Below are 14796 nucleotides of genomic sequence, written 5' to 3' on the forward strand. Positions count from 1 at the left end.
GCTCGCGAAAGATAGTAAGAGAATTATTAAATATATCTAAGTATACAGAGTACTGGTTGTACAAACACTGCCTTCGGAACAGGGGCGCGAGCCGCACAGACATTTTGGATTATGAAAAGCATCGTGATTCCTCGTCGATTTCTGCGGCACATAGAGTGGAATATGTTGTAGCAGCACTTTTAAAGACACTAAGCCATGAATAATTCTGAAAGGTAAAGAAGATGCACCTTAGTCTGCCTGGAGATTAATCGTGGTAGCGTGAATGGAGATGATGTAGAGCTACTATTACCAGCGAAACGATGCCTAAAGATAGATATAAACTTATTTTGGGCCCTGTCAATGAGCATGCAGTTAGTAAAATTAATAATAACAATAAGAAGAAGAAGAAAAAGAAGAGGAAAAAGAGGAACAATCAATGAATCTTTATTAAAGTGTCAAATGGTCCAACAGCATCAAATCCTCAAATCAATCTCATTGTACAACCCAGTACAATTTGAAAAGGTGTTTCAGCTAATTTCAGCCGGAGTTTAAAAAATATGCCGACGCACACTAAGACGACGCGACCAAATGCATGTTGCTCTATTTTATATGTAGCGTGTCACACTATTTTTTGCACCTTGCCTAACCAGATAATCAGTCACGCTTAATTAGCCAACTTCTGAAGCAGCGGAGCTAGGACAAACAATTTCACTTTGAAAGTTGCAGAGTGGTTTGCAGAATGTCCGAATAAACAGTTTCCGTCTCCCTATCTATTCAGTATTACGGTTTTTCTGCTTAATAAAAAAATATAAAAACACCAAATGGCATGCCCGCTTGCGCGCCCTGATTGCACTGCTCCCTTATGTTCCGCCACAAACATCCATCGGCGTGCTGCTGCTTGAAAGGCGAGAGTTCGACAATGCAGGAGTTGGCTGTGCCCTTTACGCCAGCGATGTGCTCCCCTCGCGACAGTTCGTCACAGCGATAGGAACAGGCAACGGTTGTCGTTTGCGTCGCTGACCTGTCGCTTTTTAATTAAGCGGCAGCACGCCTGTGGCTGTTTGTGCACCGAGCGTTTTGGAGCACTGCAATCACAACGCGCAAGGGGGTATGTCACGTAGGGATTTTGTATATCATGCATGAGTAAGCTGAAAAATAATAAGGAAATTATTCATTCGGATGTTGTGCAAACCGCTATGCAACTTTCAATTTTGAATTTTTTGCCTAGCTTTGCTGCTTTAGAAGATGGCTAAATAATCTTCACTAATTTTCTAATTAGGAAAAATACAAAAAATGACGTGCCAATCCACGCTCTAAATGCGGTTGGACTACGAAGCTGTAAACGGCACCCACGACAATTGCCAATGGGACGTCACTTGAATTCTCACACGAAGCTGTACATAGAGGGACACCAGATACAAGTGAAATGTACTTCACCAAACCTAATATTACTACACAACGACATTCACGACTGCTTTTCACACGCGCACGCACGCACGCTGTAGCCAGGCCAGGCTGTAGCCAGGCCCTGAGTCGAGAGGAAGAAAACGGAAAATGATGCCAGCATGCAATCCAACGCACATTCCCGTAGACACCACTCAGTTCATGTGGATCTCTACTAAGATTTGGACTCCGCGTGATTCCCAACATCGATATTCATCCACAGGCAACACTGGCGCGTTCAAACCGATGCGGAAGGACCCAAGGCCGGCGCTAACGCGGAAAAAGTGGGCGGTCCTTCAGCTCTCGCCAGATTACCCCTACCTAGACAAGTCATTTTTCTAATAACGGGACACGGGAGGTTCCTTTTCTACCTTCATCGAATCTCCCTCCTTCCTTCATTCCGGTGATTTTGTGGAGCAGAGTGCTTGAACATTGATCAACACATGCTGAGTTGTGCTGGCACAAAAGATTTTCGCGACCAATTGGCGTCTGAATGCAATTATGAATCTCATCCTCGTGGTTACCCGGCATTGTTGAGAAGTCCGCACGCGGTAGAGGTACTGCGCCCTATGGTGCGTCAGTTTAATAGGCAAATGCCCGTGAAGGATCCAGTCCCGACTTGAGTTAGGTACTTACCGGTCGGCGCTTAGATTTGCCACCGCGATCCCCACGTGACGCAAAGGAGCTTACCCTTCGAAGAGGGCTCTCTGCCCGCCAGTTAGCCTCTAGGGCACCGTACCGTTCTTGCGGGAATTACATTGAGTGGCCTTTTTGGCTGGGGCTCCTCTGAAGGCGATTTTTAGAGGCATGGGCACTTAGTCTCGGCAGTTGCCACGAGGCCACTGTATATCTAGCGACATCGATGGTGCTGCGACCGCTGAACTTTTCCACGTGACGCGTGGGGCTAATGCCTAGCAAAGGCAGATGTCTGCCCGCCATAAAGCTCAATGCAGCGGTTCGTACGTGCAAGGTTTGCGGGTCTGTGGTATATGTTGGCAGCGCCAACTTTTTCCGCCTTAGCGCCGGACTGGGGTCCTTCCGCATCGGTTCGAACGCGCAGGTGTTGCCTCTGGATGAATATCGATGTTAATAATCACGTGCATGGCGTAATAAATGTTAGTAGATATCAACACAAGCTGTGTGGTTTCTATGGGAATGTGTGTTGGACTGACCGCTGGCATCATTTTTCGTTTCGTCGTCTGCATGGTGGGAGCACATGGCTACAAGGACGAGATATTTTATCTGCAAACATGCTAGCATGGCTTTGGTTGTAGTGGTGTGGATTGGGCCTGGTGGGATGCAGTTGGATGCAAAATTACCAGACGATGTAGCCTTGTTTTGATGTAGCCATTTTCTCCTTAATGGCATGCTTCCGTTGCAGATGACGCATACTCTGAACGGGTATGTGCACACTAGCACATACGCGTGACCATATACCAGGGTGGTCACGGGTAGGGATTGCCCGGCATATTTCTTTTTTTCGTATACTTCGTTCAAGCACTGGATTCGGGACTCGAGGGCGTTTTTAGGCACTGTTTCAGATCATTGTGCAACATTGCTACCGGCCTTCATATTGCTTGGATATGTGTTCCATGTCCATCATTCTGTGGGATTGAGATTTGTATTTAAGGTTTGTCCTGCCTTTTCTTTTTTAGTGCATGTTCCTTGAATGCAACGAGATTGACCAACATTTTCTACTTTCTTTTGCAACGAGAGAGATGGATTACTTTCTCGGATTTGCTGCCATGTGTTTGTGTTGGGCTGCCCTTAGTTATGGTTGCAACAGTGACTAAACAGCTTCAGAAATTGAGTTCGTTAGGTGTCTGGATCCCGCTGTGGATATGTTGTTGAGGCTGTGTTTTTTTATTATTTGCAGAGATCTTTGGATGTGGAGATCTCGGGACGGTGAACTGCGCGCTGGACTGTGAGGCGCTTTTGTCGCAGTTCGTGTGGTGCAGCTCCAGCAATGTTTCTGAGGCTTATCTGGGCTGTGCACGGCTCCACCCTGGGGAAACTGCTATGTTCCGGCTACTCACGGAAGCGGCCGTATGCGGGAAACTCGTAATGAGACCTTTGATGATAACGTTACGGCTCTGATCATGGACTCTGAGGTGGAATGTACTTCTTGCTCATAAACTCTCAACTGCAGACTGAAATCTGCGCCTTGTGGACAGTTGGACGGACTTGTGTTTGGTGTTGGCTGGGGGGTCTCCGTGCCTTGGGGCCGTGCTTGTGGGTGACCTTGAGGATGGTGTTCTGTTCCTGGTGGTGGACATTGTGGTCGGGGACATTGAGGGTAGTGGGGTGGTTGGGGGGTTGTCTATTGTGCCTTTTTGGTACTTCATTGTTCTTATTGTTCCCTTTGGGGGGAGGGGGGAGGGTTGTGCGCTGCGCACTGTGCGTCTTTCATTTCAGTGACGTATAGAGGGCTTCCGGGTGGTATGCGAGAATAGTGGGGTGTGGGGGGTCGTGTGCCGTGTGTGTTATCTGAGGCAATTCTCCGAGCATTCATGACTCAACTCCGTGCCGGGGTTCAGTTGCGTTGTTTTCCCGCCGAGCAAAGAAGTCCGTCAATTTTTCTTTCTTCTTTCTTTTTTGTAACCCATTGGCTTTTCTTCCAAAAAAAAATAAGCCTCGGCTTCCGGCTGTTTTATTTTTCTAATCAGCATTAACTTGCTCTAGCCTAGCTACTGCAGGTTTGTTCCAGTTTTTTTGGGTGTTTTTTACTTTTTAGGGACCACTAATTTGTTTCCCTATTTTTCTCTCCCCCCACCACTGCCTCTGCCGCGTTAGGAGTTTCTTGTCCCACACGCCTTGAAAGAACCGTTGGCTGGTATAGCTAGAAAGCTTTGCTTTAAAACTGCAAGATAGATTTAAAAACAAAGTAGCTTAATATTACCATCATTACACAATCAATAGAGGCTGTAATGTCTGGTTCATTGCAAAACGACACCGTTCAATAATTGTAACGAAACTAATAGGTAAGTGAACAGAAGGAGGTGTTTATAGGTTCGGGGTAACGCGCACCTTCAATTTCAAATGAACACATGAAATGAATACAGCAAATTATAGAGACAACAAAAACACAAAAAGAAAAATTCTGCAACAATTGCAACCGCAGAATAACACAATATACGAATGACCAAGAACAAGCATCATGACATCAATGCACACGTAATGACGATAAATGAAGGAAAGAAGCACTGCCAAAATGAATCTAGTTTGTCACAGCTATCAATCCGGCCAAAAACTCCCGAAGGGGACGTTGAAAGATAAAGAACTTTTCGGAATAGAAGTTAAGGATATGCTGCATTCATTCAAGAGATGTTCTGAGCGCTCCAGCTGTGTTAAAAAAGTGGGTGAGCCTTGCAGCTTCTTTGGAACACCAAAACTGATTGATTCAAGCAGTTCCGGGCATAAAAAAATACCATTAAGCAGTTTCAAAACTGGACTCCTGGCTTCTATTCCAGCAAATCAGTTTTAATGCTCACTTCGGATTGGGAAAATGGCAGTAAAATGGCAGATGCGGTAAATTTAAATCGACTTGAGCAAACCTCTAGCATGTTTATATTAGGAGGAGCGCTACGGCAGAGGAACAGCATGAGAGATGAGCCGAAAAGCGAAAGGAGGCATTTACTTGGCAAGTGTCCACGAAAGATAATCGTCTTTCGTCCACATTTGCAAAGAAAGGAGCATATCCGCAGCGTTTTTTCTCCAAGAACGATAGCCTCAAACTGTACTCCTGGCTTCTATTCCAGCTAATCAGCTTTAATGCTCACTTCGGATGGAGAAAAGTCAAGCTCTAACTTTGCGCGAAAACGCAAATACTTCAGAACACGTAACTGTGTACCGATACAACGTGTTCGCTCTAGAAGCAAGTGGCTGATGGTCAGCAAAAAAAGTAAAGAAAACATCCCTTCCTAAGGAAATTTGAGAGAAGCGGAAAAGGTTAAAGTTCCTCCAGCCTTGGCTGAAAGCACGTCCAAGTAGTCGTTAAAACTTCAAAAAACACTCATTACAAATTGTAAACTCATGCGATGATTTTTCGCCCACTAAGTAGCCGCATCTACGAATTATTTGCAAGTAACCATTCTCACACAATGAGAGCTCAATCTCGCGTCCACGCCGTCCACAGATCTTACGAGAGCCTCTTGGCCGAACAAACGGTCTATGGGGGAATGCAATATATTTTTTTGACAGAACGCAATTGTTCTAACAGAGCTTTCACTTTAAAACGATGGTTTTTGGGACAATAAAACTCCTAAGGCTTTCGCGCTAAACACTGTAGAAACTAAACTCATGCTATCGAGTAGAACTTTCTGCTGGGCTAGTTGCTGATGAGAGAGAGAGAGATGAAACTTTATTAGGCAGCTCAAGTCCGAGCCGCGGAGTTATCAGTCCACGGAGGAAGGGGGTGTTCCACGGTCCTCAGACGGTGGTGGGCTTGGCGGAGGTGCACAAAGAGTTTCAATGTGGGCAGCCAAGAGGGACCACAGGGCTGCCCGTAGGTTTTCAGGGGGAGCGGCCCAGCTAGACCACGAGTAGGGAATATCAGGGGGGAAGGGGTTGGTCGAAATAAATGTGGAAGACGAGGTCGCCCGTACACAGCGCCAATATGTATGTTCATTGTCCGGATAGCCACCGCATACCTGACAGTGCGGACGGCCTGGTGACTTTTGTATGTAGTGGAGGAACAGATCACAGGGGAGGGACAATGTCTGCGCCTGTCTAATATATGTAGCGTGTCTCCGTGACATAAATTTAGATGGGGAGGGAAGTACCATTCTTGCTTTGCGGAGGTTGCCGAGATGTTCGCGGCGCCTTTTATGGTGCATTGCTCTATCCTCTTTTGGATTGTATTCCTCAGGCCACGGCTGAGGGCTGCCCGGGAAATGAGCGTCGCGGGCCAGAGCGTGAGCTCGTTCATTACCCTCTATGCCTTGGTGGCCAGGAATCCATTCGAGGAAAACGCTGATGAGGCGTGTGACATAAACAACATAAACACACGAGCGGCAACGAAACGTAGAGAGGACAAGGAGTCATGCTGCCTGCCTTGTATTGGCCGTCCGTTTTTTTTGTTGTGCCTCATCACATGGATAACATCATCGAAGTTGTTATTGGTACAAAGAAGCATTTGATATGACCAACCACGGGAATATCTTAATGAAGTTGAAAAGATATACCATTGAAGGATATTTCTTTAAGAATCCCTTAAGAGTGACTGAACTATTAAGCCGCTTTGTCGGAAGTTTCAACAACCTGTAGCATCGAATGAATTTCTTGTTGAGTTCCTCAAGCGCAGGTGCTGGATGGAATCAGATATTATTTATCGCAAATATTCAAGCGCAGAAACAAAAGCGTAGCAATACGATTTGGTCCGAAGGCTACCCTGTACTTTTTGTAGCGTAAGCTACACTGGCCGAGGTTGAGCAGTTTCGCGTGGACCCTGACGGGCCGTGCTGCGCAAGCGCGAGGAGCATTGTACTGCATTGTGTTAGATTTGATGTGAATTAGATTGGATTGGATTAAAATAGAATGCATTGGATTGGAATCGAAATCCCATCCAATTGGAGTCCAATACAATCCAATCCAACCACCAGTCCGCGCGTTCCAGCATAGCAATACAATTAGGTCTGCAGACGGCCCTGTACTTTTTGTAGCGTAAGCTACACTGGCCGAGGTTTAGCAGTTTTGGCGTTGACCCTGAAGGGCGTGCTGCGCAGGCGCGAGGAGCATTGGATTGGATTGGGCTGGATTGGATTTGGATTGGATTAAATTAGATTGTATTGGATTGGAGTTCAATGCAATACAATCCAATCACCGGTTACCATAGCCGTGGCAGACGCACTGGCGCCGGCGCGTGCCCAGCTGTTGCGCTCCGCTGCGCAGTAGCCATGTCTGACGCTGCGCCGGAGCCGCTTGATACCCGTTTCGCGCGGCTCCTGGAGAGCCATGCTGCGCATGCGCGGGGAGCAGTGACTGGACTGGACTGGATTGGATTGGATTAGATTTGGATTGGACTGGATTAGATTGGATTGGATTGGATTGGATTGGATTGGATTGGATTGGACTGGACTGGACTGGACTTGATTGGATTGCACTGAATTGCTGAACCTTAGCTCACGCTACGTATATCCGGACATATCCAAGCAAGCCACTGCTAATTTTTTCTGAATGACACTCGAAGCATTTTGAAAGGCAGGAAAATATTGATACCAATATTATAGCAAATTAGTTCACAAACAATACACATTTAACATGTAAAAATAAATTACTTCCATTTCACTTAAACTCCATGCCATCATGTCAACCTTAGGATACATGATGGTTTGATATATATATTGAGTAGAATATGCGGTCGTACTACTTGATTCTAGATTTTCTTTTAGTTAGGATATTACGTGAAAATCAGGAAAATTCTGCATTATTTATATTTTGTTTGTATTAAGTACACGTGCTCAGTATTTATTTATGTATTCTATTGACAAAAAAACTCAGTTTTGAGGAACGTGGGCTCACAGATTTTCTTTAGATGCGACAAGGAACCGTGCTACAAAAGACAGCAATTCCAAATATAGCTGCTATAGGAGTAAATGACTGATCTTTTACTTTTTTGTATCTTAGGCATTCTGCTATTTCGCAATGCTATAAACCAGGTGAATATACTAAAAAAACTATTCCGTGCTCTCATTGTACTTTTGACTAACACAAATGAGAAAGCGATCGAAACAAACATCTGTTTTCGCGTCCTCTTTGTCCGCAGATACGATGAACGTAATATTTTGCGGAGATGAACACTGGAGTCTTCCTACAGATAGCTGATACAAATATTCCTAGACGCGCCAAGGACAACCTCAGTAATGAAAAGAATGTGATGTGTCTGTCATATGTCAGGGCACCCCCTGAGAGGGGGACGCATGAAACTCCGAAAAAACCGGAAAGAATAGAACAAAGGAACGGCCAGTTGAAGTTCGCGCCAGGAGCGCGCCAATCAGCAAGCGCCAGCGCCGACGCACCGAGGAATCATGGGAAAAGGTGGCAGCGCACTGGTCGGCCAATCAGGGAAGGCCACGCATGGGACAAGTGGCGAGATGACCATATAAGGACAGGGAAGAAGCAAGAAGCCAATGGGAGTATGCCACGAGAGAGCCCAGAGGGTATGAAAGCAGAGCACACAAAAAGAAAGAAGAGGCAAGGAACCGAAGAAACTAGGAGGCGGCCGGAGCAGGTGGGCTTACAGAACGAGCCAGGGGGACGCGGCCAGGCCATCGACCACGCCATCCGAACCTGGGCGGGAGCGGGCCGACTTCGCATCGGCACCGTCATCCTAGGTGCACCACGAACCTGTGTCTTCGTAGCCCCAGCGGCATCGGTCGGGCACCAGCGGCCAGCGTCCACGCTCCGTCGACGTTCGTCTCGACGGCCCCGAAAGGCTATGTTCAGGCCGAGCCTACCTGGAACCTCCAGCGGCAGAGGCTACCAGGGGGTAGCCACCGAGGAAGGGCGCCGCCGAAGGGATGACCGCGCGCATCGACCGCCGGCATCAAGGACATCCAGCGGGACCGGATACCAGAAAGTAGCCGCAGAGGAAACGTCAGGACGCGCGGAGCCCACGCCGTCCAAGGAGTGACCGCGCGCATCGAACGCCGGCACCGAAGCGAGACGAGGACGGCTACCAGCGGGTCGCGGCCACGCAACGGGTGCGACACGTCAGCGCCGACGACAGCGGGGTAGGCCAGTCCATTAGGGACATATCCGTAGGATACAACTAGGGAGTTGTAGTGAGAGAGAGATGAAGTAGGACTTGACGTAAGGAGTGAATTTGGACTGAACGTGTAGAACTTTATTGTAGAGTGTTTTGAATTTTGATTTGAATTGTATATTGAGCTGTTAAGTTAGGGGTTTGTATGCAAGTTGTATTTTGGGATTGTAGAGGTTTAAGTGTTTATCGTTTTTGTGTAGTTTAAATATTGAGTGCTTTGCCTGAGGGTTTTTTTTGTGTGTGCAGTTAATGTGTGTGATGTCAAACTCGCCAACGGCTTCCCTGTGTCCATTGCTCCAAGCTGGTAAAGACCACCCCACCATCCGTTCACGTGACAGTGTCATCATTGCAACCTGGCAGCATGCCATTACATATGCAGTTCTGTACAGATGCATGCTTCCTAATGAATAGCGTTTTTACATGCACACACCTTAATGAAGCCTTTAGGGTATTGGCTTAAGTACTCCCTAGTTCGGGGAGAGCGGGAGCAGGGGAGTATATAATAAACTGCACCGTATGGGCGGAATTAAATACCCCTTCTTTCTTTTTCTCTGTGAATTAAACTAGTACCGACATATATGGTCTGCAGACACCACACATCAGAGGCCAGGGCACGAAACCAATCTGAATGAATTGAAGGAGTTTATGAAAGCTCAAAGCGCAAATATTAATTCGTCAATGAAAGTCTCGTGGCGAGACCAAACGGCAGTTCGGCATTAGGCGGCGACGTGTGCACTGAATTGAACTTGCGGTAATTAAGAAAGAGCATCCCGCACAGCTGACCTGGTAAGTGCAGATAAATGCGTCAGTGAAAAAAATTGCACTTTTTGGAAGGGTTCATCGGTGACCCTTCCGGGCAATCGAACGCTTCGGCGAAAGGCTTGAAGTTCCTCACAGCCTTGTTGCAGTCACCGCCGTACAAGTTGTCTTCGGCTGAGAACGCGCACGACATGTGACAGGCGGTGAGAAAGAAGATCTGTTCCTCGGTGAAGTTTCGGCTCACCAGGGCGTCACCACTTGTCCGCGCTGCCTGAAAAGCGGAGAAGGCGACTTCGAGTGCTGGAATCTCCGGGAAAATGCTGTCACCGTCTCCCAAGCAGCGGAGTACGCGGGCCCCGAACGCCTCTTGCGTGGCGTTCGCAACCCACGAGGTGACGACACGGCGCCTTGGATCCACTTTCACGCCGTCTTCGTCCACAGAGCGCAGGAGGTGCTTAGCGTACCAATAGCCGAAGCCCCCGTAGAGCATAGCCTTGGTGCCATTGGGATAGTAGGCCGGGGCCGACAAAGCACCGATGGAGATCGAGACAAGGTTCGCCACGTGCAGGTATGAGAGGTAGGGCTGCGCATAGCTACGGGCGAGTTTCTGCGTCCCGTAGCCCTCGGGCGATCCGAATAGCTCGCGCAGGTTCCTTCGTGATTCTATCCAGAAGTCAGCAAAGGAGCTGGCGTTTTCTGGGAAGGATGAGTAAACGCGTGTGAGCTCGTCCGAACTGGTGAAGGTTTCCCCAGGCCACAGCGTGGTTCGCACCTTCTCCAGTTTTTCTACTGCAGTGGCCTTGGTGTTGTGGTCTAACCAGCCCGCGTCAGACGTCATTGTGGCAGCAACCTGCAAAGTGGAAAACAAAATTGCAGTGCAAAAACAATTACTGCATTCACTCTAGTGAAGGTTTTTTAATTTGTACGTCCCTACCTGTAAAGACACGCGTATTTAGGGTTTGTTCATTATAGAAGAGCCGCTTTTTCACAAGTCAAATTACTCTTACCATCGTTATTACAGACACAGTTAAAGGAAATAGGTCTGGCGAGTTACTTTGTGATGTCATTGATAACAAGACGCACAACCTAACCAATGAAGAGCAAGAATTCAACTCCGTTTAATGGAGCACACTCTGAAGCAAGTGCTTCTGGCGCCGAGCTCACATACACACGCGTGCAACAGCGTCCAGGGTGGGCTACTTCTCCGCTCTCAGCAGGTGAGGAGATGTGCAATCAAGTTTCACAAATTTTTGCACAGTGCAGATTCCGTAGGGTGCAAACGCAGCGCACAAAAAGCTGCCATAATGAGGTGGAATTACAAGCCCAAATTCAAATCCGAAATTTACCCGAATTCCGTGGTAGTGCATTCCCTAAAAAAATTAAACCTAATTTAGCCTGTACGAGACAAACGACGAAAAACGTGACTGAGAGACGGGGGGAATGAATTTGCACTCCTTTAGCTTTAAATTCTCAGGGCTCGAACTTCGAAATACGAGCGAGCCATAAAGAATGCCAAATATATTTTCTTTCGCAGAATATTCTGGAATCATGCTCAGTCGTTTTTGCACTGATGCACTAAATATGCATTAAACTTCCTGAAATCTGAGAGGTGGGAACCTATACATTTTTGCTGTGATGCAAACATCTCCGTTTCGGTTGCAATGCATTGCATAAGCCACATAGAGTAATGGACCGACTGCACTTTATCATCTTTTAGAACGAAACAATTTTTAAAAAACCTTTTTTTATCTCACGGACGTTAAAAGTGTATCATAGCCCGGTTTACAGTCAGGGTTGCCAGCATTTGCTTTTGGAAGGATAATTAGGCTGGTGAAACTAGAAAGCCTGAACTGTGAAACATAATTAAGTAGCGCGGTAAAGACGGGACAAATGTAGAGACCACACAGGACCACGGCTAGACCGAACCAACAGTTCGAACGAACTAGCCCACATTTACGCATAGAATGTCCGCTCTGAAACGTTCTGCACCTATATCGGGAAAAGAATACACGTCCTTTCATTTGGGGTAGAGAGCATATACTCTACAAAAACGGATTGGCTGGACCTGAAAGTCAATATGCTGCTCCCCTTTTTAGATGTGTCGCCACTAATCTGCATTTTGTAGCTTTACGTATCCTCAATAATCCGTATTTTGATGTGTCGTCACAAACTGTGCTAGATATGCAGCCCTGGACAGCGTAGGCAAGCATCAAAATGTCTTTCGTGGGGTTTCGCAACTGCATAAAAATTTTCGCGCCCCGCCCCTCGGACGCCGGTTGCAAATGTATGAGTACTAAAACCGCAGCGACGGATGCGAAGTACGCGATTTTTACTTGTACTGATTTAACGTACCTTCTGGATGGCTGCAAGTAATTCTTCAACGCCACGTCGTTGAGCAGCCGAGAAGCGTGTCAGGGTAGCCAGTACGGCCACGAGCAGCTTGTAGCTGGCCTCCACTTCTCTGGCGCAGTATCGCGGTAGTTCCTCCTTTGCTGTTTGAGAGTCTCCAAAGATGGTGACGAGCGCATTGCGTGGATGCGCCATGCCGCCGTACTGTTGCACAAAAAGCCAGGACAAGTGGCCAACAATTTCTGTGAAGTTCAAGTTGCTAAACAGGCGATGCACCGCACCAAGCAGCCTCTTATTCGTAAAGAAAAGCACATCATCATCCCTGAGTTTAGGCACGATGGTAATCTTTCGGTTAAAGAGGCTCTGGAACTTTTTTGCGCCTGTGTAATTTGTTAGAGCGTAGAAGTCTTTTACTGCAAACGACAGAGGGGTTTCATTTCTCCCATCAGCAACGGTGAGAAGCGTTTGAAAAACACGGTTCTGCACGTCGAAACTTTTCTGTATGACCTCGTCCTCGGGGTACCTTGAATGACCGGCAAAGAGTCTAAAGAACTGCTGCCAGTATAAACGGTAGGCTTTAAAACTGGACTGCTGCTTGAAGACCAGGTTCCAGTGGGGAAGCAACTTGTTCGCTCCGAAGAAAACTCGCCGTCGCTGCTGACCCTCTACGAACGGAAGAATTCGCATTCGGAACCACAGGGGCACGTCCCAATTAAAGCTGAGGTCAAGCATGACACCTAAAGGGTGCTCCGATGCCGAAGGCTCCCCGGGCCACGAAAGTCCATGGTCCTCCATGAATTTTTTGACGGCCTCAGTAGTTGGCCCGTCCTGTGTCATGCAAGACTCAAGCATTGCGAGCGCCTTAGAGGCAACGGGAAATTCGGCTGCCCCTCTCCGAAGCAGGGCCTCTACGCCACTTAGCCAGACGTCCACCATGTCAGATAGCACAGACTTGGACAGGTGGAATCTCAAGTCGTGTTTCCAGCGGCCACACACATACTGGCTGAAGTTCGTACATGGACTCGTGGACGTGTCTATCCCCCTTTGTAGCCGGTGCAAGTGGTTCGTGCAGTCCTCGCTCCGGCAGAGCACGTCATATATTCGTTTACCATACAAGTTTGGTAGCATAAGCCAAATGACGAATATGGCCAAAATGCTGATCATTACAGTCAGGCCAGTGCACACCGAGATAAGGCGTCCCTTTGATACGGTCTGCAGCAGCGCAGTGCCTTGCTGTACCTGGAAGAAACAAACCCAGAAATGAATTCTAATTTCTAAGGCGTGGGTTTTAAGATTATGTAATTTGGAAATATTTCTTGCAGCATCAATTCGAATTGATTCAATGTGGCCGAATCTTTCTCAGATAGCCAAATTTCTGGAATTTTTCTACGCAATGAGTATTGTACATAAAATAAATGAATTTTGTATAACTCAGATGAAACTTTTGGCACTATGCCGATCAAATGCTTTGAGAATTCCGCACCTTCACTGTGATTTTCTGTCGTACACTTGAGTTTAACTGCACGAGCGGTTCACTTTTACACCCAAGGTAATGAACGACCCAAGGACGCTTTCCAGGGCGTCTCTCTCGAACCGCATGATAGTAGTTGAGCAAAAGCAGCTGTTTATAACCGAAAAGCAATAAAGGAAACACGCTGGCCGAAATATGCGCGCCAACTAATCTAAAGGCCAAATTAAAGTAAAGTTTCGGTAAAGCCAAGCAAAACGCAAGGAATTTTTATATGCTCTCCAGCGGGAGTACTCGGTTATGCCCGGGAGTTCTATGTCACAACGGCATAACACTGAGGAATTCGTCCAAAGACGCAGCTGTGATCCGAAGCCACATTCGCTCCATTTATACGATGTTTAAATTCATTGGCTGATGCAGAGGGGGGTCCGGATGACGTGCCCCACCCTCCTTAATTTTTGAATATATACTCCCAAGAAGTCGAGTTATGAAGATACCTAGAAAATGTCTAGAAGATGTCGAGATGAACTTTTTATAGAACAATTTACTATCCTCTTCTCCTCCTCCTCCTCATCATCATCATCACTGATAAGAGCTGATCACCTCCTCAGAAAAATCCCTCATTCGCCCCTGTTTTCATCAAATCCAGAAATTAATTACCAGACAATGGTAAGTCTTTCATAAAGAGCAAAAGCCAGATTGACATCTTAATGGGCAGACAACCCATTTTCATGGCGTTTACGTTCTCCGTCCCAAGTGATAACCCATGACCTGAAACTACTTGAACCGAAACGGTTTTGCTGATGTAGACATGGGGTGTTCGAAAGCGGAATTTTTTTATCCACCAGCCTCACGTAGCCTGCCAAAACGAATGCTAGCAACCATGACAATTAGCCGACCCGTAACATACTTTCTAATGTACGTAAGAGATAAATAGGTATTAATAAATCGTCCCACCCCCCCCCACCTACCTACCCACCCACCTAACCACCTACTTACCCGCCTGCCCACCTACCCACCTGCGCACCTGCCTGCC

The 14796-nt window shown here is 47.1% G+C and overlaps 2 protein-coding genes across 2 annotated transcripts; both read right to left on the reverse strand.

Annotated features, from left to right (window-relative positions):
• Positions 1 to 9239: 9239 nt before the first annotated feature.
• On the reverse strand, positions 9240 to 10781 carry LOC144157707 (endothelin-converting enzyme 1-like). The gene has a single exon (XM_077688490.1). The coding sequence runs from the start codon at positions 10779 to 10781 to the stop codon at positions 9990 to 9992; it is 792 nt and encodes a 263-aa protein (XP_077544616.1). The 3' UTR covers positions 9240 to 9989.
• Positions 10782 to 12123: 1342 nt separating this feature from the next.
• Positions 12124 to 13532, reverse strand: LOC144157706 (uncharacterized). The gene has a single exon (XM_077688489.1). It carries the CDS (start codon positions 13454 to 13456, stop codon positions 12287 to 12289), a length of 1170 nt encoding a protein of 389 aa, XP_077544615.1. The 5' UTR covers positions 13457 to 13532; the 3' UTR covers positions 12124 to 12286.
• Positions 13533 to 14796: the final 1264 nt, after the last annotated feature.

The sequence above is a fragment of the Haemaphysalis longicornis genome, unplaced genomic scaffold (assembly GCF_048455015.1).
Source record: "Haemaphysalis longicornis isolate Haplotype H1 unplaced genomic scaffold, Haemaphysalis longicornis Haplotype H1 scaffold_10, whole genome shotgun sequence".
NCBI classification, from domain to species: Eukaryota; Metazoa; Arthropoda; class Arachnida; order Ixodida; family Ixodidae; genus Haemaphysalis; species Haemaphysalis longicornis.